Below are 23938 nucleotides of genomic sequence, written 5' to 3' on the forward strand. Positions count from 1 at the left end.
GGTGAATGTGAAGTAGAGCCAGAGGTAATGCTCTGACATTAGCTTCACAAACAAACCTGATGATGTTATTTGTGACAGTCTGAATGCATCTGCAGCTCTGGTTTTATAGCTACAATCCTCACACTGCTCAACAGACAACGCCCAGCCTCTGATTACAGCTGATGCTGGTTTGATCTAGTGTTCAGGGATGTGTTAAGAGTACACTATAGCAGGGGTACAGTAGAGGGGGGGGGGGGTGATCCTCTTATGAGACCCTGGCTAAGAGGGACTGGATCTGAAGCCTGACTGAAGACCAGTCAACAGTGAAATACAGTAGCATCATGCGATACCCCACCTGGGCCAGACAGCAAGCCTCACACTCGCTATTGTGGGGAAATGCAATGTAATGCCATACTACTGTGTCTCTCTGTCAAAGGCATCTTTGCTGCTTCTCCCTGTGTGGTTTATGTCAGAGGAAGTTTTCACCCCTGGAATCGCCTGACGCCCATGGATATGAGCCCAAATCCTTCATGCCTTCCCTGGCCTTTCTCACTCACACTGGGGCACAAACGTCCTGTATGTATCCCTGATCCGTTATGTACTGTACAGGCTCTGGTTTACTCTGTGTGAGCCCAGCATCTGCTTGGAGTTTTCATCCCATTGCGTAACGCTGCATGCCACCCCTTACCCTACCCACCGTCTCTCTCAAGCACACATGCAAGCAAGGGCATGAACACACACACACACACACACACACACACACACACACACAGTGATGCATGCGTCCACACACTCTCACACATACACACACACATACATACACACACACACACACACACACACACACACACACACACACACACACACACATACATCCTATACTTTTCACTCTTCCCAAACTCTTTCCTGATGCATACAATTTGCAGACTTAGTATTGATTAAGCAAGGCAAAGTCATTTTCTGCACATTTCAATGAAGCAATTGCACATAAGCTTTGTAAATTATGTTTATTTTAGTATGTCATACACCCTTCATATTTAAGACTCATCAGTGTGTCCACAAAATCACATTCCAACCAGAATTAGCACTTGTGCAGTGTTACATTTAGCATGGTCTATTTTAAGTCTGTTTAGTCTTGCAAACACAAAGACTTCCATTCCTTAATTAACCAATAATAATCTGACCAATAACACTGAGTTGTCTTATCCGGGCACAGGTTTTTTTTATAGAGAAAAGGCAGCAAAATATGTGAATAGCTATAAGTGCGTATATATAAGTGATCAAGTATTTTGACTCTGTAAACTACATATTAGTCAATACATTTTGGGACATTTTTTAATACATTGTATTTTTTTTGTGGGGATATACTCTATGTCAGATCCCTGAGTTGTTTGACATACAGTAATTATGTCCCATAATTGTCAATAGAATTTGAAGCATCCTGGCAATTTATACCAATGACTCGCACACAGGTGGGTTATCCGAGTCCTGACTGTGCATGGAGCTCAGGCCAGTGTCTGAGTCGTCATCGTTGGCATTGCATGTCTTTGAAAGCCCCCTGGCTTGCTCCACCCACTCGCTTTTCGTCTCCAGGGGACGCATCATTGCTGCCTCAGTAACCACAGAGTTGCAGTCATTGTCCTCGCTTGGTGTCTCGTCATCCTCTATATACAACGAGTTCACTTTCTCCAGCAAATCCCGTATCTCCTTTTCTTTCGCCCCCCAAATATCCTGGGTTACATTCAAATCATTCCTAATAGCCTCCAAATCCGTGTTCAAGCGCAGTCCAATGTATAAACTAGTATCCAGCTGCGTTTTGATCCTCTCCTCCTCCAGAAGCAAATCGTTATCGAATGATGTATCAGCCTCGAGGGCTAAAGTGTCTGTGTGTGTCGCATGGGCTGTTGATACCCACATAGCGGTCTCTACCGCGCTGGGTTTCACCTCTTTACTTGACAGCTCCTCTTGCCTTCGCTTCATCCACCTCTGATTCAGTTCCTCTTGGATCTCCACAGTAATGCTGTCCAGGAGCGCTTCGTGCTCAGCCAATTCATCCTGAAGTCTAATCACCTCCTCACACCGTTGGGCATACTCCTCAAACTGGGCAACAGCCTCCGCCGAGCACGGCTTCTCACCCTCCTGCTTGGAGAGCCCTTCAGAATGCGCACCCACTAAGTATGTGTCCTGCACGTAATTAATCCCATGCATTTTCATCCTGTCAAAATGAACTTTAGCTTCATACATTTCTATCTCTCTGTCCAGTTCTTTAATTCTCTGGATCTGTTGGCGGATTGTGTGGTCATGGGATATGACCAGGTGAACCAAAGTTTCCATTTTCTCCCCAGTGGGCGCATCCTTGGACACGGTTTGCGCCTTCTTTTTATTTATTTTATCCAACTTTCTGAAAGCTTTCCTAACAATCCGACGTTGTTTCTCGGGTGAGAAGCCCATGGTGGCTCTTGCTGTCCCCTTGTAAATGCACGGGCTCTCCTTGCTGAGCACCACACGGGCCTCTGCGCTCCGGGGTCCATGGTTAGCCAAAGAAGCCTCATTTTTAACCAACACAAACCGCACGTTCTCCTGTTCCTCTCCCCACGCGCCCCAAAGTCTAAGGATCTTCGTTTTATTGGGCAAAATTCTCTCAGATCCTCTCCATTTTTCTACGATGCAATAGGACTGGGGTGATCCCGAGAGCATGTCTACAGAGACACATTGTTGCAAGTTTTGATCCTCTAGGAGCACATTGACCACATCTGCACAGGTGGTGCGCTTTGACAGTCCGGAGACAAGCTTCTCCTCTCGGCAAACCCATACAGATATCTTACTTTCCTTGGACTCCATCATAAACTAAAACTAAACCTTTTCCCCCTTTTAGATAACTATTCAAATTACGTTTTTTGAGGATGGAAACGGATTGGAAAATGGTTTTGTCATTTAAGTGCTAAATTAATTGTACATCCGCATACGTTAGAATAAAAAGCAACATCCAACATTCTGAGATAAATTGTTCATTTTACGCGTTCCCTCAAGTAGTTGGTAGCGTATGGGAAGTCCTTGCTGTCGCTGTTTGCTCTGTGTCCAAGTAAGCACACTCAACTGCGCTCTTTGAGCGCTGTGCTTACAACCGGAGACTCGCTCTGATTTGATCACATGACAACTGTACAGTTTCAAAACTCAACAAGTAACACCGCCCATACAGTTTGTTACTCTCCAGGGGACCTGATTGCGTATTTTGATAAAACGTGATAACAATGTGTATTTAACTAAGCAAGTCAGTTAAGAACAAATTCTTATTTATAATGACGGCCTCGGAACAGTGCCTTGTTCAGGGGCAGAACGACAGATTTTTACCTTGTCAGCTCTGGCATTCGATCTAGCAACCTTTCGGTTAATGGCCCAACGGTATAACCACTAGGCTACCTACCACCCCAATAACAATAACAACACTATTATCCATGAATAACAACAACAAACGACTAATACTACAACTAATAATGATAACAATAACTACCACATCAATAACAGTACTGATATGTAAAATTCGAAAAATACTTAGAATTATAATTGTATAAATGCACGTGTATTATTATTACTAATATTAATTTATAATAATTTACTGTAGTAAATGTTTATGAATGAGACCCAATGTGTAGGCCTATTCATTTTTCATTTCACCACTCAGGTAAACATCATATTACATCATGTGGTGCCTTGGATGATGCCAACAGAAATGCACAGTCCTGGGGGTTGTGCAACACTTCAAATAGTGACAATGGGAGGAGTGAATTAAGGTACTGACATCCCTAAATCAGAAGATGTTATCTTACTGCTGAGCATCTATACTTTTTTAAACCAAAGACATTAGCATGCAGTGTACAAAATAAGACTAATTTACACACATCTGCATAGGAGGCTGTAGCCTAATAGATTGCACCTTGCATCTTCTCTGGGTGACACACATATGTCACTTGACTGACAAACAAACAGATGGTAAAATAAAAACAATTGTATTGAGCCAGCTTCGTGGTTCCACAGTACATTGCCAGGTTGAATCAATGTTGTTTCCACGTCATTTCAACAAAAACAATTAGTTGTGATGATGTTGAACCAACGTGGGAAACATAAGGGAATGTCATCTTTTTTCCACCTAAATCTAATGACATGGTGACATTCTTTGTTGATTTTACGTTGAATTCTTATTAGATGACGACTCAACCAAATGTAAACCAAAACTAGACGTTGAAATGACGTCTGTGCCGAATGAGATGATCACTTCCTGGTTCATTCAGAAGGCAGCGTTCTAAACTTGAGCTCAAGGATTTATCTGGAATTAGAGAGACATTCTGTCCCCCTGCTGGTACCTGTCAAGTGAGGACAGCTACACAGCTACACATTTCACACCCATTATGAGTGTCCAGTATTATTCCTCTTGTACTCAGATACAGCTGCGTAAAAGCCTCCCTGGAAACAGGAAGTGTAGTAGTCCAAATCTGTCAGGGCTCTGACCCCTGGGAAGATTACACTGGTGCACTGTGCATGGATTTAAACATGTCTCCATAATCAGATCCTCTCACACACATGAGCCAGACAGACAGACACACATCTGTTAGATATTATGTGGACAGTGTCAGTGGAGAGAGAGGATAGGGAGAGGGCATTCTGTAGACGGGCGAGTTGTTCTGTCTCTGATTATTTAAGCACACAAAACTACTGATGTCACAGTCATTACAACGTAAAACCATTACAAGGTATAATCGATGTGCGAGTGAGTGAATGAGAGAGCAATAGTCATACCTAGGCTCCAGGTTGAAATTTGTTATCACTTTTTACAACAGTGTTACAGAATGAGCATGTCAGTGCAACAGCTAAACAGCAGCACCGTGGCCATCAGTCTATTTTAGGTTGGTCCAATGGACAAGTCTTTCATTTGACAATAGCTCCATCTGGTGTTAGCATTCAGTGTTACCCATGATAACTGTTATTCAAAAAGGAAAGTGATACATTTTACAATGACACTAATGCTTCATAAGTTATTCACAAAAATATATATAATTAAGTGCAATAGTCATGCTAGATCTTATTCAAAATGAACGAAGCACAGAACTTTAGCTGTGAGAGGGCTTTGCTCTAGGGATAATAACATTGGGCGGTAGCTAGCCTAGCGGAACCTTAAGAGCTTTGGCCCAGTAACTGAAAGGGTGTTTGTTCATGTAGTCGGCTGGGGGATTCTAACCATCTGTTGATGTGCCCTTGAGCAAGGCACTTACCCCTAATTCCTCCTGCAACTCGCTCTAGATAAGAGTGTCTGTTAAATGTAAACAATCTTTATCAAAGAGTGCAGCCTTTCTAAGTGGCTTCATTGTTGTTGTTATAAAGACTTCTTTTGTAAATTGTTGTCCCAGATTATGAAATCTAGTTTCATAATTGAAAATACTGCCACATGGAGACACTGTAACAAGGCTGGCACCAATACAAAAGCCAGGAAATGGCTCCCTCTGGTGTGTAATTGTGGTTAGTACAGCTGATGTGTTCTTACATTATTATGTTTTGTAATCTAAAGGTTTAGTTGGATTTTAAGTATTCATTTGGAGATGCTCCCAAATGTTTTTTTTACATTCTCACTGTCAGTTGAGCACAGAATAAAAAGGGAGACCATATTTTTCCTGATTTATTTAACTTCAATATTGTATACATACAAAGTATCTAGAAAGCTACAAAATATTGACCACTTTATCAAGAAGGCATCAAAATGTTACGGAGCAAAGACAAGACCATATGCAGTAGAGAACACATACACATAGCAGGTTTTGTTTTCTGTCCCTTGCTCCAACGCGTTACTGTCGTGGATATGAAAAGTTATCACACTTCTGTACCAAGAAAAGCCAGGATATATCATTTTATACAAAGCACCTTTTTTACAAAGAAAATGTCTGCACACAAACCCAATAGTTGTTTTTATGATGAACTATGGAAAAGTTCACTTTAAAACCAACATCTTAAAATGGTAATAACCAACATCTTAGAATGGTAATAACCAACAAAAAAGGTACCAGTACCTACATTTAGACAAAATTACAAACAAATAACAACAAGAGCTAAACTGCTGATATGTTTGTGTCGAGATTCTGTTATTATGCTTTGTGTCCATTTTATTCAGAGTGTCCTCTAGACAATTCATCTGATCAAAGGCAACAGTCTTCTGGTCCCCAGAGACATGGGAGGTACAGTCAGCTGTTCCAGCCTGGAACTGACATGTCAAATGTACCAGCAGTGTAGCAGTAACAGCATCACCACCCTCTTGGGGCTTGGAATATACCCAAAATGTAATCACAAACCATCATATACAGGTAGAACAATAAAACAGGAACACCTCAGTAAGTAATTCCTAAACGTGAACTAGTACACAGGGCAAAAAGGGAGATAAAACAGTTAACAAAGGAAAAATACATATGCCTACTGAACTCCAGTCTCCATAGGGCTGTAGCAAAAATACTGAGCAATTGAACCAACTTTGTCTGTATCCACCAGAAACATTTTCTGCAATGATTCAGAATGAGACGTTCCCATAAATAATTTAGTAAGAATCAGGAAACATCTCTTCTTAAGGTAAAGTTGTAAGCCTATGTGACTTCACAGCTGCTGGAACGAGTCACCATCCTCCATTCTATCAGTTGCTGTCTGGTCAAACAGGCCTTTAACAGACTATAACTTTACACACATGTATAGTACAGGTACTCTTCTTAACAGATCATTTCTTAAAACCAAATTATATTAATATATCATTTATTTCACCATTGATCGACTCACTCATTGTCCCTTGTCATCTAGCACAAACCTACAGCAAGGCAATGTGGTGATTGGTGTCATTACATCTTTTTTTGGTTTAGCAACTTAATTCATAATTATTTACTATTTTCATTGCTGGAGATTTTAAACCAAAGGCACTTCCATGCTACAGTGCAGGACATGACTAGAGATCGTATGTATCTCTGTATTTTTGGTCTTTCAGAACAGGAAAGGCAAAGTCAGTTCTTATTTATGTTAAAAAGTAACTCAGTTCAACTCGCATGTTTGTGGTAAAATTTTGTACCAATATGTATATTGGTGAGTGATTTTATAATTTTTTTTGTGCGTGTTAAAAACAAAATACATTCTTAAAAGTGAACCAAGGCCAGTTTGACACCATACAATAAGGCACTGTACACTGTTACACTTTGGCAGATTGTACTGTAGGTGAATTCCTACAAAATGTGAAAATTAGTCACCCAGCTTAGGAAAGAGATCACAGCTTTAGTGGCATCTTTTGGAATTCACACGTCCGTAACATGTTTAAGGCTCGGAATTGGTGTAGGCCACAGATGCATGGGGTGGTGTAAACGTAAAGGCAGCGACACTGGCTAGAACTTAGTAGAAATTACACTGCAATGGCCAGAAAAAATGCATCATCTGTTTAGAGGCAATGAAACTGCATACTGAACACAGCCCGCTGTCTAAGAAGTGATCCATTTTCTCATGGTTATTTCAGGATATCCTAAAACCTTAAATCACACATCCTAAATGAAAAAGGTACAAGTTAAAATTGGCATGTCCTAGAAGGGGAACCAAGTGCTTAGGACAAGGTGGCAGTCCACTCAGAGTAGCTAAAGTAGTGCTTTCATGTTTTTAGAATCAAATCCATTTGAATGACTCAGTCGGACACTGGAACAGGACAGATGTATGGTTTCCTTATTGCAATGTAAGACGTGTGAGCCCTGTCTGAGGCAGAGACACAGGTTGAACTAGGCCTCTGTAGTGTAATCACAGTGCATTCATTCTGCTGTTAGTGTCTAAGACCGTGGATTGTCCACAGGGATCGGTATCTTATTTCCCTGAAAGAAACAGATGTTTTTGTAAAGCAATAACTTCACTATTATGGTGCCCACAATCACCTGCCTTCGACTAACTTTCGTGTAGCAATTTTATTATCCCCAAAATGTTTTTAAAAAAAATGCTTTTCTTTGGAAAACCAATTGGTCAAGTGTGTATGTACGGTTTGTATATCTATACCACAGGAGGCTGGTGAAGGGAAGACGGCTCATAATAATGGCCAGAACGAAGCAAATGGAATGGCATCAAGCACCTGGAAACAATGTGTTTGATGTATTTGATACCCTTCCACTGGTTCCACTACAGTCGTTACCGCAAGCCCGTCCTCCCCAATTAAGGTGCCACCAACCTCCTGTGACCTATACGCTCACAAATCAACTACATATATACACATAGTTTACAGAACCCATGGGGAACAGACATCTTTCTAGTGTTTTCTAAGTGTACATTACAAGATCAAAGAGGAAGAAGACAACATACACATAATGTCTGTTGACCAAATTAAACCCAACCAACAGATTCCTTATATACTGCCTCTTTTATATGTACATCCTACAAACAAAGATTGACTTGCCATCCTTAAAATGAAGAACTTATCCTGTATCAAAACATAGAACAACTGTACCGCAATTCACAGCTGCAGTCAAACATCAAATACATACATTAATATACAAAGAAACGAATAACAATAGGCCTCGCCCAAAATGTGACCGAAAAGCAGTGCATGTGTGATTTTCAGCTAGAGGCACTGTCACTTTGTTTTGAGGTTCTTTAGTCTATGTAAAGGGAGGATTCAGGGGGTTCAGGAGTCTCATTCCTTCACCAGTCGGTAGATATGATGCTGGGCACCGTGCTCGCTGTTCGACACCTCAAACACACACGCCATACACAGCAGAGTCTCCTGTGTGTCCCTGTTCGTCACCACCTGGAAGAGACGGAGATGTCATGTTAGTCATTCGGACCTAACGCAATCCCACTCCATGTAATGCAATGAGCAGTCTCTGGAGAGGAATATGGGTCTCAGGAAAAGGACTTTCCGATGTTAAAAGGCCCACGGACAGATGTCAATCAGCAAACAGTGTGACAAAAACAAGTCCATTTGTAAATCTAAGGAATTTAAAGGAGTGGGTGAAAAAAATGAAACAAACAAAACTGGGGCAGGGTTGAGAGTGCACACCCACACATGCATTAAAAAGAGCTCTCTCTGCAGTGGAGAATAGGACTTTAAGCCCCCATGTGATGGCTAATAACAGGGGTCCCCACCCCCTCTGATCGCTCCCCTCCCCTCCTCCCTTCCTCTCCCCTGCAGATGATAAGGCTCCTCACACTGCATTCCATCCCCTGTGGAATGTTAGGAATGCAGGAGCAGGGAGCGAGGCTCATCTCAGGCCCCAGTCAGAGCTCCTCTTTTCAGGTTCGCTGGAGCCAAAGGCGCCCAGCAGAAAGCTAGGATAAAGGAAAGGGAGGGTCCTAGCCACAGGTTAGAGTAGTGGGAGACTGGCTTTTGTAATTGCCTGCTTAAGGAAGCAGTAGTAGGACGGGCAGGACAATAAGTAATCCTTACCAATAGAATGGTGAAGTTCTCCAGGACACTGTTCATCATGTATTTTTCAGGCAGGTGTTTGAGCTTGTGGATAAAGTTGATCATGTATTCACACATGGGAGACCGGCTTATCCTGTACACAAAGCGTCCGTTCTCAAACCGGGCATACTCCGTCTGGGGAGAGAGAGAACCAACATCCAGAAATGTGTGCCGCATATACTGATAGCTATGTCACACATACTGTATACCATGACTATATCTGCATCGAACACGTCACCCTCCCTAGGAGAGGGGGTGACCTTGACAATTTATTGTTAAAACAAGAGACCGCCTGGATCTTTAATTTAAAGACCCTCGCTCCCTTCTGTCTCATCATAGAGTTTGATCTGAAGTCATTCCTGTGATGCTTGTGTTTTTGTTATCCATTGTAAATAAAAGTGGTTTGTAGGCCTATACGATGTAGCCTAATTGTATCTATGATCGTATGTTATCCATTCATGCTTTTTTATATGTTCTATTGATATTTGTAAATCGACCAATGAAATCATGCCACAGCTGGCCAGGATTACAGACACCTGAGTGTGTCCTTCCAAACTACATAAACTAGTGACCCGCAGTGTTTGTCATTAAACCCGGATGAAGACAGCTTGTCTGTCGAAACGTTGGTAATAAATGATTTCATCTGAACTCCTAGAGTGTGCGGCTCACCTGAGAACCTCACCTGACCAGGTGTGCGCTTCTTTCCACCTCCACATATACTGATGACTGAATATGTCATTTACAGAATATTATCTTTTTTTTAAACAATAAGACAGATTGAGTACCTACCTCCACCTTCTCGACCACCTGCTTGCCAAAGGAGCACACCTTAGTTGAGCAGGTGATTGTCATGTTCTCGGAGCTCTCATACTGACTGGTCACTCCATAGAAAGCCCCCGCTTCATCCTGAATGTTGCAGTTCAAGTCAGCCTGGGAACCACAAATAACACAATATTAGTCGTTGGTAAGACAGAAATGTGTTCCATTTCTTCATCCATATGAGGTGAGAGAAATGTGTTTTAGCCCAAAAATGGCCATCATCACAATACTGCCCCTCCAGTGAGAGGGCAATGAGATGACAATTTAATGGAATGCAGAATGTTGTATGGATATGCACCATGCAATGGAAAAATGTTAGTGTAGATTGAAAGTAGTCATTTATCTCAAATAAATAATGACCTACACCTGTGAATGTATGACCATCTAGTGGGGCATCAGTGATCAAGTGAACAGATAGTCTTAAATAAATTAAACACTTCTTAGCCACCTCTGAATGACTATGTAAATGTAATCCATATTTGGAACTAGATTATAAAGGAGATTAAATGAAGTTATGTTAAGAGGCTGATTCATGCTAGTGAAAAGGAGCAGTGCTCTGAGGGCAGCTCTCCAGGTCCAGGACATCATGTTCATTATGGGGACAAAAAGAGCACATCTCCTTCTATAGCATCCTCCTCCTTCATTAGTCAAAGCAGTTACACTTTAATTATTGTGCAGATTGTGCCTTTCATTTGAAATTCAGATTGGCCGGTCACTTCAAAAAGAATTTGAGCGGGCTGTTCTGGCTGCGACGGCGAGGCCCACTTTGTTGGCTGCCGCTAGTTAGCATTTTCCATTGGGCTAAAATACATGCAATGTTTAAACAGCCATTAAGAGTGCAACCAGGTCACTCCATTGTTTTGAGATATTACACTAAATTAGCGAGCGCTTTGATCACAAGTTCTCCTGCTATGCAAGGCCAAATATAGCAACATGCATTCTGCAGCCATCTTCAGTGTTTAGCCTCTGATTAAACCCATTCACTGGAGATGAAACCAAACAAATTCAGTTTTCTCTGGGTTGTACAGGAACAGGAAATGCTTTTTACCACAGAAACAACATGAGAAATGATATACAATATTTCTTTATGGAGATACTAATGTAGACCAAAATGCATTAAATCTCACCCGTTTCATTTCACAAGCTAATTAATAGTAAGTAGTTCTGTGAACATATTTGTTTAAATATCTGTTTGAGTTGATTTTTCTTCTCCATATCTTTTCTTACCTCTTTCTTCATACAAACACACTGGCCTACTGTACACACTCACGTGCTATTCAGTCACCAGACCAGTGCAGATACTTTGCAACATGACACTCACCCAAAATTTGATGAGGAAGAAGGAATTCTGGGGACCCTTGCCAAAGAGCTCCTTCAGTCCTCCTTTCTTTTCAGGGAATTTGTCATAAATCTGACGAATGTCCACTGACTCCAGCAAGGCATCGCTATAGGAGTGGTTTGTCTGTCCGATGTGCACAAAGAGGTGCTTGTTGTACTGAAAGACAGTAAACATGAGGGTCAAAAAAGACACATGTAAATCATTTAAAAAATGCTTTTGAGTATTGATCTCTCAGTTCATTGGTGTTCTGTTTTCAATAACTGTAGAACATCTGGCTGACTGAGATCCTCAGCCAAATTCTAATTTACAGTACCAGTCAGTCTGTTCTCCATGTGTATGATATATACAACTATAAATAAGATACATAGTCATAAGACAAAAAGGAGGAATGCCAGCAAATCTGGGAATATCTTCACAATTAAATCTGTACTATTGTCCTAATGCTCTGGTTGTGAGAGAGTCAAATCTTATCATGAGGGTTATTTCAAAGTCACTGTTGCCCTTTACTTCAGTACCAGAGTGCTGCATGGCCTCTCCAGCCTAGCCTTAAGGCCATGTAACCATCTCAAATATTCAGCTAAATACAAGATTAATGGCTGTTGTCATGCGATATCAATAACAAAATAAAATTCTCGGGGGAATGCAGACAAACCAAGACAGATCGCTCACGTCCAAACCAAACAATAAAGAATGTGAGGCATGAGCTTAGGGCTGCTGGTCTTTGTGCCTTTTCACATGACGTGACATGGGTCTGTGGTCCATCTTACTTTTCCTAATCCCAGTGTTCTGTGTGTGTGTGCATGGTCGGTCAGAACTAGCGAAGGGAGTTCAATCTAGTGTGCATTCATTCTCGTCTCTTTGATCCTCGACAGTGTGCAGCTAGACCCTCTGTGTGGTGAGAGGGGGCCACAACTGGCTGATAAGAGCTGGAAATGACTGACAGCTATGTCTCATGAGAGCGGCCATGAATACGGACAATACCCTCCCTATCTTGACATGCTTTTACATGCTTTCATGAAAAAGAAGAGCGAGTGGGTATTTTTTCCCTCAACATTAAAACCCCATAAATAACCCTGAGGTAGTGCCAGTCTGGATACAGCGAATAGGTCAGTGGCAGTGTGTAGTGGTGTAGAGTGGTGATGAGTAGCCTAGTAGAGTGGTACATGCAAGATACATATGTAGTGGTGATGAGTAGCGGCAGGTAGCATAGTGGTTAAGAGCGTTGGGCCAGTAACCAAAAGGTTGCTGGTTCTAATCCCCGAGCTGACTAGGTGAAAAATGTATTGATGTTCCCTTGGACAAGGCACTTAACCCTGATTGCTCCTGTAAATCACTCTGGATAAAAGTGTCTGATAAATGAGTTTGGGCCCTGATACTCACTGAGTCTTGGTCTCTCTGCTGCTCCAGGAAGGCAGAGAACTCCACCAGCCTGAGCTTGGATGTCCCGATGGAGCGGCCATGCCATGCTGGGACTGTGGGGGCTGGGGCTGACGTGGGCTCATAACCTGCATCACGAGCAACACTCAGATAACACAACTCTCTCTCTGACATATCATCAAACTGAATTTTATCTCCATAACTCATTATAATGTCAGATTTTAAACAACGCCACAGGTCTACGTATTAAGAAAAAAAAGGAAATTGGTTGTAAGCATGAGTGAAAGCCTTACTGGAAATCGTTGTTGTTACTCCTGGCTGGATGGGATATGCTTGTTGGGTGAACGGCTTGATGCTAAAACAGAGGGAGGATCCCATTAGAAAAATGCAATGGTCTGGAACATCTACAGAGCAACATATTGAATATATCACTACTGACAAGCAGCGAGAAAGAAAGAAGGCTGACTGAAGTATTTGTACGAGAGCCCATTCATTTCTATCTCTGGAACATATAGACCCTTCAACCGCAGCACCCACAAAGAAAATATTGGCGAGTACGTGACATATAGAGCGACAGAGCGAGAGAGCGAGCGGAACAGCAAGAGGGTGACAGAGAGAAACAGAGAGAGGGAGAGAAATGGAAAACAGTCACGTTGCATGTTTTCTGAGAATAGAACACGATACTCACTCTTGTGATGATCCAGGTTGGGCTGTCGATATCATGCCCTGCCAAAACTAGAGAATTAGATATATCAATACAAAACATCCAAACACATCACAGAAAAATACTTCCAAGCAGCACAATTAACACATGTAGTTATCTCGACTAGCATTCGTTTTGATTGTGTGCTTATCAGATGTGGTCAGTTTCCATAAAGCCCTGGTGTGTGTAATGTGATTTGGATGGGACGTCAGCTGTGTTGGCTGGGGAGCAGGGGGCCTGGTGGCTGCCCTCTGTGGTGTGTTGGTCTGAGTGGACCGATAGTGGGTTGCCGGCGGGCCTCTTACCCCTGCCGCTCCGGGGAAGGCTGGGCGCGGGATGCCTGGCAGGCCCAGCTTGTTGTGGATGGCGGTAGCAGAGACGATCTGAGCCGAGGACATGGAGGCCATGCTTTGGAGGGCTTTGTCCTTCACGGTCTGATCCTTCAACAGCCGTCACAAAAGGCTTAGCACTCACAGACGGCAAGATGGGGGACATAGTGATAACAACAGCCACACTTCTAAACACACAAGCACACACACTCGCCTCCAACAACAACGGACAGCATGCATGTTAAAAGCAAACATATTGCGGCAGCCATTAAAGAAGTGGATTGTTTCAAAGGAATGTGCCACAGAGCAAATTGAATTCCTGAAAATGGTAAGTCTAGGTATGTGCTTAATAATGCTTCCTCGTTGACAAATCTATCACTAACACACTTCCAACCATATAGAATAGGTAATAGAGTGATTAATAATAACTCCTTTCTCCGTTATTCCTTGAATATAACATAATTCAATAGTTCTTATGTCAAGGTTGGATTTGTCTGCCTGACAGAACACAGTTAACCATACAAATAGAATGACTAAATTAAGTCTGAAGGACGAAAGCTTTGGTTAAGAGTTCCTTTCATGGCTCCTCTCACCAAGTCCCCCCACTCTTCTCCTTATGACCTAAACTGGGATATGCTTAACACCCCGGCCGTCCTACAATCTAAGCTAGATGCCCTCAATCTCACACAAATGATCAAGGAACCTACCAGGTACAACCCTAAATCCGTAAACACGGGCACCCTCATAGATATCATCCTGACCAACCTGCCCTCTAAATACACCTCTGCTGTCTTCCGCCGGGATCTCAGTGATCACTGCCTCATTGCCTGCGACCGTAATGGGTCTGCGGTCAAACGACCACCCCTAATAAAACACTTCAGCGAGCAGGCCTTTCTAATCGACCTGGCCTGGGTATCCTGGAAGGATATTGACCTCATTCCGTCAGTAGAGGATGCCTGGTTATTCTTTAAAAGTGCTTTCCTCACCATCTTAAATAAGTATGCCACATTCAAAAAATGTAGAACTAAGAACAGATATTGCCCTTGGTTCACTCCAGACTTGACTGCCCTTGACCAGCACAAAAACATCCTGTGGCGAGCTGCATTAGCATCGAATAGCCCCCGCGATATGCAACTTTTCAGGGAAGTTAGGAAGCAATATACACATTTCTACATATTTCCTTCATTAAAATACAAATCAATTCATAACATTTTTGACATGGGTTTTTCTGGATTTTTTTGTTGTTATTCTGTCTCTCACTGTTGAAATAAACCTACCATCAAAATTATAGACCGATAATTTCTTTGTCAGTGTGCAAACATTCAAAATCAGCAGGGGATCAAATACTATTTTCCCTCACTGTATGTGGGCATCTACAAATACCTAGGTGTCTGGTTAGACTGTAAACTCTCCTTCCAGACTCACATTAAGCATCTCCAATCCAAAATTAAATCTAGAATTGGCTTCCTATTTCACAACAAAGCATCCTTCACTCATGCTGCCAAACATACCCTCGTAAAACTGACAATCCTACCGATCCTTGACTTTGGCGATGTCATTTACAAAATAGCCTCCAACACTCTACTCAGCAAATTGGATATAGTCTATCACAGTGCCATCCGTTTTGTCACCAAAGCCCCATATTCTACCCACCACTGCGACCTGTATGCTCTCGTTGGCTGGCCCTCGCTTCATATTTGTCGCCAAACCCACTGGCTCCAGGTCATCTATAAGTCTTATCTAAGCTCACTGGTCACCATAGCAGCACCCACCCGTAGCACGTGCTCCAGCAGGTATATTTTACTGGTCATCCCCAAAGCCAACTCCTCATTTGGCCACCTTTCCTTCCAGTTTTCTGCTGCCAATGACTGGAACGAATTGCAAAAATCACTGACGCTGGAGTCTTATATCTCCCTCACTAACTTTAAGCATCAGCTTTCAGAGTAGCTTACAGATCCTTGCACCTGTACACAGCTCATCTGTAAATACACCACCCAACTTTTTTTTGCTCCTTTGCAACCCAGTATCTCTACTTGCACTTTCGTCTTCTGCACATCTATCACTCCGGTGTTTAATGGCTAAATTGTAATTATTTTGCCACTATGGCCTATTTTTTGCCTTACCTCCCTAATCTTAATACATTTACACACACTGTTTATAGATTTTTCTATTGTGTTATTGACTGTACGTTTGTTTATCCTATGTGTAACTCGGTGTTGTTTGTGTCACACTGCTTTGCTTTATCTTGGCCAGGTCGCAGTTCTCAACTGGCCTATCTGGTTAAAAAAAAAAAAATGAAAGGCTTCAGCTCAATACAATACATGAGGACTACAATCAGCCTTTGTGTATCAGAAAAATGTAATCATATTTAATTTAATGTTGATATCAAGCAAGGTTAATTAATCAATAGCAGGAGTAGTGAGTTAGGGAGTTAGTGGCTGAGGGAACGACGGAGAAATACTCGCTAGCATCAGTTCCACTCAGTAGTCTGCTGCATACCATCCAGCTAAACCATATCTATGGCATTCCGTTTCTACTGTGTTAACACAGCAGCACAAACAAACATACATTTAGTTTCTTATCTCAACACAGGTAGAGCAGTATACAGTATGACTTCTGACCCATCCCTACAGAACTAGGATCCCCATGAGAACACATGCAGAAGCTGATGTTAAGCATGCTGGCAAGAGCATGTATCTGTAGATGCAGTGGTGTGAAACTATGACGGAGGCCCACAGACTAGACAGTCACTGGGCTGCAGCAGCAGCTATGGTACTATAGCAGAAGCAAAGATACTCAAGGTCTGACAGGTCTGGCAAGAGCAGAGCCAGGAGCTTGGACGGATAATTGATACTTACCATGCTTGTAACCTGAATGCAAATAAACAAGGTTTTATTGTAATTTTACAATCTATCTTGCTTCTGTTTTATCAAACAGCATTGTGATTTCAATGATGATAACAACGAGCATTTCTAGGAATCACTTTAATCAATTTGACAATGTAGGTGAAAGTTCTATGATTTCATTCAATTAATCAGATTTCAGTTAATCAGATTTGATAAAAAAAATAATGCTTGCAAAATGATGTGAATTCTATTGAATCATATTTTAGGACATTATACCCTTTGGTCGTAACAAAAATGTAAGAAGACCTAGACTGGCAAAATACCATTGTTAAATGGTATAAAATATTAAAATGTGTATTCAAAGCAAACTGCACTCTGAAGTATTCATGCCATGTCCTCTGTCAAAACATTACACTGAAATAATGTATCGGTACAGGACTCATTAATCAACTAGCACTGCTGTCACACTGAAACTTGGATAATAATAATGTGCGGTGGGACATTTTGGAGAATGTGGTGGACTTGGAATGTCTGAGAATTTGATCACTATGGTCAGCTATGGTGCGAGAGAAGTAGCACAAAGAATGGCACCGTAATGACTGTCATTTCACTCAACATGTCTCAGATAAAAAACGAGACAGAGCAGATTTACAGAGATGTTCCCTGTAAAATGGAGGGGGACGCGTGCCTTTCTTTTTGCTGCTGATCTCTAATTTGCTTTAGATGAGAGTAGACAGAGACCCGTACAAAAGATGGCTGTTTTAACTCAGACAGACGCACTGTGCCTGAAAGACCAGGCATTCACAGCTGGCTGATACACACACACACGCACACACACACACACACACACACACACACACACACACACACACACACACACACACACACACACACACACACACACACACACACACACACACACACACACACACACACACACACACACACACACACACACTAATGAGGGGTCATTAATCCATCTGAACACTGGGAACAGGGGAAAGTCAAAAGATGTAGTCATCCCCTCAAAGACGAGAGAGAAAGAAATCTGGTCCTTAAACACACAAAAATGACCAAATGACCCTTGTAAAAATGTTTTGAATTACAGGTACATGTATGACAAGATTACACCTTTCACAATATATATTTTTTTCACAAGACATTTTTGAAAAGGTATATTTGGTGTTAGCCCATGATTTTCAACACATTGCTATTGGTAAAATGAGTCACAAAGGAAGAATGTAATAGGACAGCTACACATGTACACAGAGAAAAGAAGGCAACTGATAGCAATGTCAATGTCAATGTGATAGCCTAGAGTTATCAATATGGAGGGTTGGCATAACAGCAGAGAGGGCAGGTGAGATGCTGCTTCCTCATGGTCTTAACTCAGCATTGACAGGGGAAGATGATTAGGTTAAAACAGCAACAACAAAAAAGAGGCAAAGGTTTTTTCATAGACCACCCTTAGTCTTTGAACCTAAACCCTTTAATAGTGTGTCTGCTTATGACATGTAAACAGAGTTCTGCTGATGACCTCTGAACTCCAGCTCTCAGCCACTCACCAACAGCCAATGCATCTTGCCAACATGCTTTCCCACATACAATACAGATAACACCAGTACCAACCTCTGATTCTGGGTTCACATTGTCATGCCAAACAGAAAGAAAGAAGCAACAAAGTCTACAAACTGTGAGCGCCATTTGCTTTGAGGGTTTTATAAGGATCCGACGCAGTTGGGCTCATTTTAATTTAACTGTAGAAAATGATGACATTGCCTTTTGGATGTCTGGACTAACATGAAAATATTTTTCTTGGCAAAAAATACAGAAGAAAGTGAAATTCTTTAAGCTCTTTTTAAGAGTGCCCACTGAGCTATGTGGAACAGATTTAGAATATTTAGCAAGCCTTCCTCTCATGAGAATATTAAATTTCTCATTCACATTATATCTATATATGCTCCCGAGTGGCCTAGCATCTCAGTGCTAGAGGTGTCACTACAGACTAGAGGTCGACTCATTAATCGGAATGGCCGATTAGTTAGGGCCGATTTCAAGTTTTCGTAACAATCGGTAATCTGCATTTTTGGACACCGATCATGGCCGATTACATTGCACTCCACGAGGAGACTGCGTGGCAGGCTGACTACCTGTTATGCGAGTGCAGCAAGGAGTCAAGGTAAGGTGCTAGCTAGCATTAAATGTATCTTATAAAAAACAATCAATATTAACATAATCACAGGTTAACTACACATGGTTGATGATATTACTAGTTTATCTAGCTTGTCCTGCGTTGCACATAATAGATACGGTGCCTGTTAATTTATCATTGAATCATAGCCTACTTCGCCAAACGGGTGATTAAACAAGCGCTTTCGCGAAAAAAGCACTGTGTACCTAACCATAAACATCAACGCCTTTCTTAAAATCAATACACAAGTATATATTTTTAAACCTGTATTTTTATTTAATATTGCCTGCTAACATGCATTTCTTTTAACTAGGGAAATTGTGTCAATTCTCTTGCGTTCTTTTCAACAGAGTCAGGGTACATGCAGCAGTTTGGGCTGCCAGGCTCGTTGCGAACTGTGTGAAGACTATTTGTTCCTAACAAAGACAGCCAACTTCGCCAAACAGGGGATGATTTAACAAAAGCATCAATGCCTTTTTTAAAATCAATACACAGAAGTATATTTTCTTAAACCTGCATATTTAGTTAAAAGAAATCCGGGTTAGCAGGCCATATTAAACTAGGGAAATTGTGTCACTTCTCTTGCGTTCATTGCACGCAGAGTCAGGGTATATGCAACAGTTTGGGCCGCCTGGCTCGCTGCGAACTGATTTGCCAGAATTTTACGTAATTATGACATAACATTGAAGGTTGTGCAATGTAACAGCAATATTTAGACTTAGGGATGCCACCCGTTAGATAAAATAAGTAACGGTTCCGTATTTCACTGAAAGAATAAACGTCTTGTTCTCTAAATGATAGTTTCCGGATTTGACCATATTAATGACCTAAGGCTCGTATTTCTGTGTGTTATTATGTTATAATTAAGTCTATGATTTGATAGAGCAGTCTGACTGAGCGGTGGTAGGCAGCAGCAGGCTCGTAAGCATTCATTCAAACAGCACTTTCGTGCGTTTGCCAGCAGCTCTTCGCTGTGCTTCAAGCATTGCGCTGTTTATGACTTCAAGTGTATCAACTCCCGAGATTAGGCTGGTGTAACCGATGTGAAATGGCTAGCTAATTAGCGGGGTGCGCGCTAATAGTGTTTCAATCGGTGACGTCACTCGCTCTGAGACCTTGAAGTAGTTGTTTCCCTTGCTCTGCAAGGGACGCGGCTTTTGTGGAGCAATGGGTAACGATGCTTCGAGGGTGGCTGTTGTCGATGTGTTCCTGGTTCGAGCCCAGGTAGGGGCGAGGAGAGGGACGAAAGCTATACTGTTACACTGGCAATACTAAGGTGCCTATAAGAACATCCAATAGTCAAAGGTATATGAAATACAAATGGTATAGAGAGAAATAGTCCTATAATAACTACAACCTAAAACTTCTTACCTGGGAATATTGAAGACTCATGTTAAAAGGAACCACCAGCTTTCATATGTTCTCATGTTCTGAGCAAGGAACTGAAACGTTAGCTTTCTTACATAGCTCATATTGCACTTTTACTTTCTTCTCCAACACTTTGTTTTTGCATTATTTAAACCAAATTGGACATGTTTCATTATTTATTTGTGGCTAAATTGATTTTATATATGTATTATATTAAGTTAAAATAAGTGTTCATTCAGTATTGTTGTAATTGTCATTATTACAAATGAATAAATACTTTTTTTTTTTAATCGGCTGATTAATCGGTATCGGCTTTATTTGGTCCTCCAATAATTGGTATCGGTATTGAAAAATCATAGTCGGTCGACTACTATAGACACCCTGGTTTGAATCCAAGCTGTATCACAATGGGCTGTGACTGGGAGTCCCCATAGCGCTGCGCACAATTGGCCCAGCGTCGGCCGGGTTTGGTCGGTGTAGGCCATCATTGTAAATAAGAATTTGTTTTTAACTGACTTGAATAGTTAAATAAATAAATACATTTTAAAATGTTATCTATTTTCAGACTTGCATTATGGACACTAGTAATACTATAACTTATATTGTTCACAAACCTAAAATATAGTTCTTAAGTTTTTAAACAGATCCTTACAATTGTTTTCAAAGCAAATTCACTTATTGTTCAATGACAATAAAGAAAATAGAAATAAAACACTTATGGAGAGGTGTGTGTGTGTGTGTGTGTGTGTGTGTGTGTGTGTGTGTGTGTGTGTGTGTGTGTGTGTGTGTGTGTGTGTGTGGTTATATTATGAATTCTAATCATAAGCAGGGGATCTAGGCTACGGGAATCAGAGCGTCAGGCATTCACTCTGTCACCACGGGAAACAGGAAGTAAGACGACGCACAGCAACCACAAGCCCAAAAGCAGAAAAGCGCATACCTTTAGCTTGGAATGAAACTCACGAGATTTCCTTCTGGCAAGAACCTGAATGTGACTAGACACCTGCGGGGTAGGGGAGGGGAGGAAAACAAAGGAACAGCCTGTAACCATGGCGATGAAAAGCCCCCCTGCAACTGGGCAAAGCCAGACGTACCTTGATGGCAGCTGAGATTTCTCGAACTTTCTTTCTTGCTAAGACCTGTATGTGACTAGACACCTCCATTTTTTAAAACAAAAGAAGAGAGAGAAAACAAGAGAACCAAAAATACAAAAAGGATTACACATCTCTTTGTTGAGAACACTTCAGGGGGATTTGAGCTGCCCAATAGGATAATAGAAGCATCTCCAAGCCACACACCAAGCTCACAGCCACAAAGCATTGTGTTGCCTGTTGTTGTCACTTAAGTGAGCTGATTAAGAAGGATGCAGGCCTCTTTAGCACACATTAACAGGGCGCAGATGTGATCGACTGTGTACTGACTGAGAATCGGCCAGTCTTGTATCCTTAAGGGAGCCGGATAAGGTGTTTCAGAGGCCCATGCTGCTTCAACATTCACACAGACTTGGAAATATGTCATGCTTTGTATAAAATATTAAGTTGTGTAAATGGTTGGCTATAGTAAGATAATGTGTGGTCAGTCTGCATTTCTGACGGGGGAGGGACGAACACTTGGTCTGAGGGGGATTTCCTTCCTCTCCTCTCGGTCTTAATCAGGCCAATCACACACAAGTGGCTGTTGAGGCAGTTCACCCGGGAATGATCAAAGCCTAAAAGCATGTCTGTTAATAGGGGGAGCAGGGTAATGGGGAAGTACTCCATTCCAGCTCGCCAAAATAAGATTACAATTACAATTCAATCTGACATTCCTTATTTTAATCAACCTATGCCTTGATATTGTTTTCTCTAGTCTCATACAGAACAGGGCTCTTTAGTTAGAACAGTGAATGTGGAAGTAATGATAATATTTCAAATTATGTTAATTAACTCAAATAAATGTAAAAAAATTCTGATTGAAACTGAATTCTTAACATCTCAACACTTCAATAATTACATATGAAATATTTGTGTTTTTTGGTTGTATCATAAATTATATTACAGCAGGCAAACAACCTTCTGCCTTGTGTGATTCCCCATTGAGAGAGTGAATTACAGAGACATAGCACACATGACTTTCCTCTAGCTGGCTGATCAATTCCCACCCAGCTATAGAGTGTCAGTCTGGACACAGGGGTGTTTATCATGGACATACGAGCATGACTGACTTCCTGCTCAACCAGACTGATGGACCTCATGGCCAGACACCTTCCCACCAACTGATATTATGGGAGCTTATGGGTAACATCTATTTATATCTAGTCTGTTGCTTACATCAACTGGACACTTATAACAGACTACAATAATGTTGTTATCAATCAATGTCCTATCATCTATGTCCTAATCCAGTTTCTGTTGTGATTATTTTAAAACACCAAATACATTTTTCACAACAAATATTGAGTAATGTATCCATCTTATAACACCCTTCCAGACGGAACAAGTGAGTTATAGTTGAGTTACTGTAATGTGAGGGTGTCCAAGTCAGTGTGTGTGTGTGTGTGTATGTGTGTGTGAGAGAGAGAGAGAGAGAGCGTTTGCAGAGGCATCTTCTCATGCAGGATAACTGTAAGAAGACTAAACACATCCAGGGTCTGGTAAGACAGCCTCCCATCAGACCAAGCATGCAGCAAAGCTCTATGCGTGTGTGTATGTGTGTGTGTGTGTGTGTGTGTGTATGTGTATGTGTGTATGTGTGTATGTGTGTATGTGTGTGTGTGTGTGTGTGTGTGTATGTGTGTATGTGTGTGTGTGTGCCCTGTTCTCTCCAGCAGAAACACAGGCAGTGGGTACATTCAGGTCTTCTTCAGTTTTAACATGCCATGCAAACTTTCCCGCTCCCCTCTTACCTGCTTCCTCGTCCTCGTCTTTCCAGTCCGAAGCTTGATGTATCGGGCTATCAGCTCATTCCGACCTGCAGAAAGCACACAGCAAGGAGAGAGGAAGGTTAGCACAAAATAAGCCATCATTGAGATCCTGGACTTTGTGTGTCCTTTTCATTTACAATGACACAAATGAAGCACACAATAGTCAAATATGCATCATACTGTATAATCATCAGACATTTACATCTCACTATATACATCTCGACAAACAAACAAAAATCCCATTTAAATGTAAAAGCGGCATGTTGCATTAGCATGCGAAAGCCCTACAACAAGCATACAGCCTTTCAAATTCATCTAATTGAATCCCATTCTCTTCAAAGCCTCACACTATGAAAAGAAACTGATCCAGACATTCGTACTGTTACTGTAAATAATGGCACTGGAAATATATTAATTTAAGCAGTGCTGTTCTCACTAAATGATTATTAAAGCATGGGCTTTGTAGTGATTTCCAATTAATGGCAGCTCCAAACATTCTTCTGCCCTCAGCTCGCCTCTAATTGCTGCAGCGATGCACAATGACCCCTGCTTAGCCTTTTCATATGGTAATAACATACCGCCACCCCAAAACTATTACGCAAATTATAGGTAAGGAGCCACTCTAATTATGTGTCCA

At 41.5% G+C, this 23938-nt stretch overlaps 2 protein-coding genes across 11 annotated transcripts in view; both read right to left on the reverse strand.

Moving 5' to 3' along the window:
* Nucleotides 1–967: 967 nt before the first annotated feature.
* LOC110506489 (ras association domain-containing protein 10) lies at nucleotides 968–3110 on the reverse strand. Its single transcript, XM_021586133.2, has one exon. The coding sequence runs from the start codon at nucleotides 2821–2823 to the stop codon at nucleotides 1429–1431; it is 1395 nt and encodes a 464-aa protein (XP_021441808.2). The 5' UTR covers nucleotides 2824–3110; the 3' UTR covers nucleotides 968–1428.
* A 2520-nt stretch (nucleotides 3111–5630) lies between these two features.
* Nucleotides 5631–23938, reverse strand: part of LOC110506490 (transcriptional enhancer factor TEF-1) — a 60831-nt gene continuing 42523 nt past the window's right edge. For 2 of the 10 annotated variants that reach the window (XM_036963349.1, XM_036963348.1), the window contains exons 4-15: nucleotides 23284–23348; nucleotides 21494–21556; nucleotides 21340–21402; nucleotides 16853–16864; nucleotides 13971–14105; nucleotides 13651–13697; nucleotides 13256–13317; nucleotides 12966–13090; nucleotides 11568–11741; nucleotides 10217–10357; nucleotides 9410–9562; nucleotides 8450–8770 (exon numbers count right to left, since the gene is read on the reverse strand). In XM_036963349.1, the coding sequence (XP_036819244.1) occupies nucleotides 8657–8770; nucleotides 9410–9562; nucleotides 10217–10357; nucleotides 11568–11741; nucleotides 12966–13090; nucleotides 13256–13317; nucleotides 13651–13697; nucleotides 13971–14105; nucleotides 16853–16864; nucleotides 21340–21402; nucleotides 21494–21556; nucleotides 23284–23348 (1154 nt within the window). In that variant the 3' untranslated portion in view covers nucleotides 8450–8656. Of the gene's footprint in view, nucleotides 8771–9409; nucleotides 9563–10216; nucleotides 10358–11567; nucleotides 11742–12965; nucleotides 13091–13255; nucleotides 13318–13650; nucleotides 13698–13970; nucleotides 14106–16852; nucleotides 16865–21339; nucleotides 21557–23283; nucleotides 23349–23938 lie in introns of all 10 variants that reach the window. The other 8 variants (XM_036963352.1, XM_036963351.1, XM_021586134.2 and 5 more) reach the window with 7 other exon arrangements.

Source organism: Oncorhynchus mykiss, chromosome 26 (genome assembly GCF_013265735.2).
Source record: "Oncorhynchus mykiss isolate Arlee chromosome 26, USDA_OmykA_1.1, whole genome shotgun sequence".
Classification (NCBI taxonomy): Eukaryota; Metazoa; Chordata; class Actinopteri; order Salmoniformes; family Salmonidae; genus Oncorhynchus; species Oncorhynchus mykiss.

Coding starts and splice junctions, on each gene's coding strand:
- LOC110506489 (XM_021586133.2), bottom strand. CDS start 2,823: ATGATGGAGTCCAAGGAAAGTAAGATATCTGTATGGGTTTGCCGAGAG.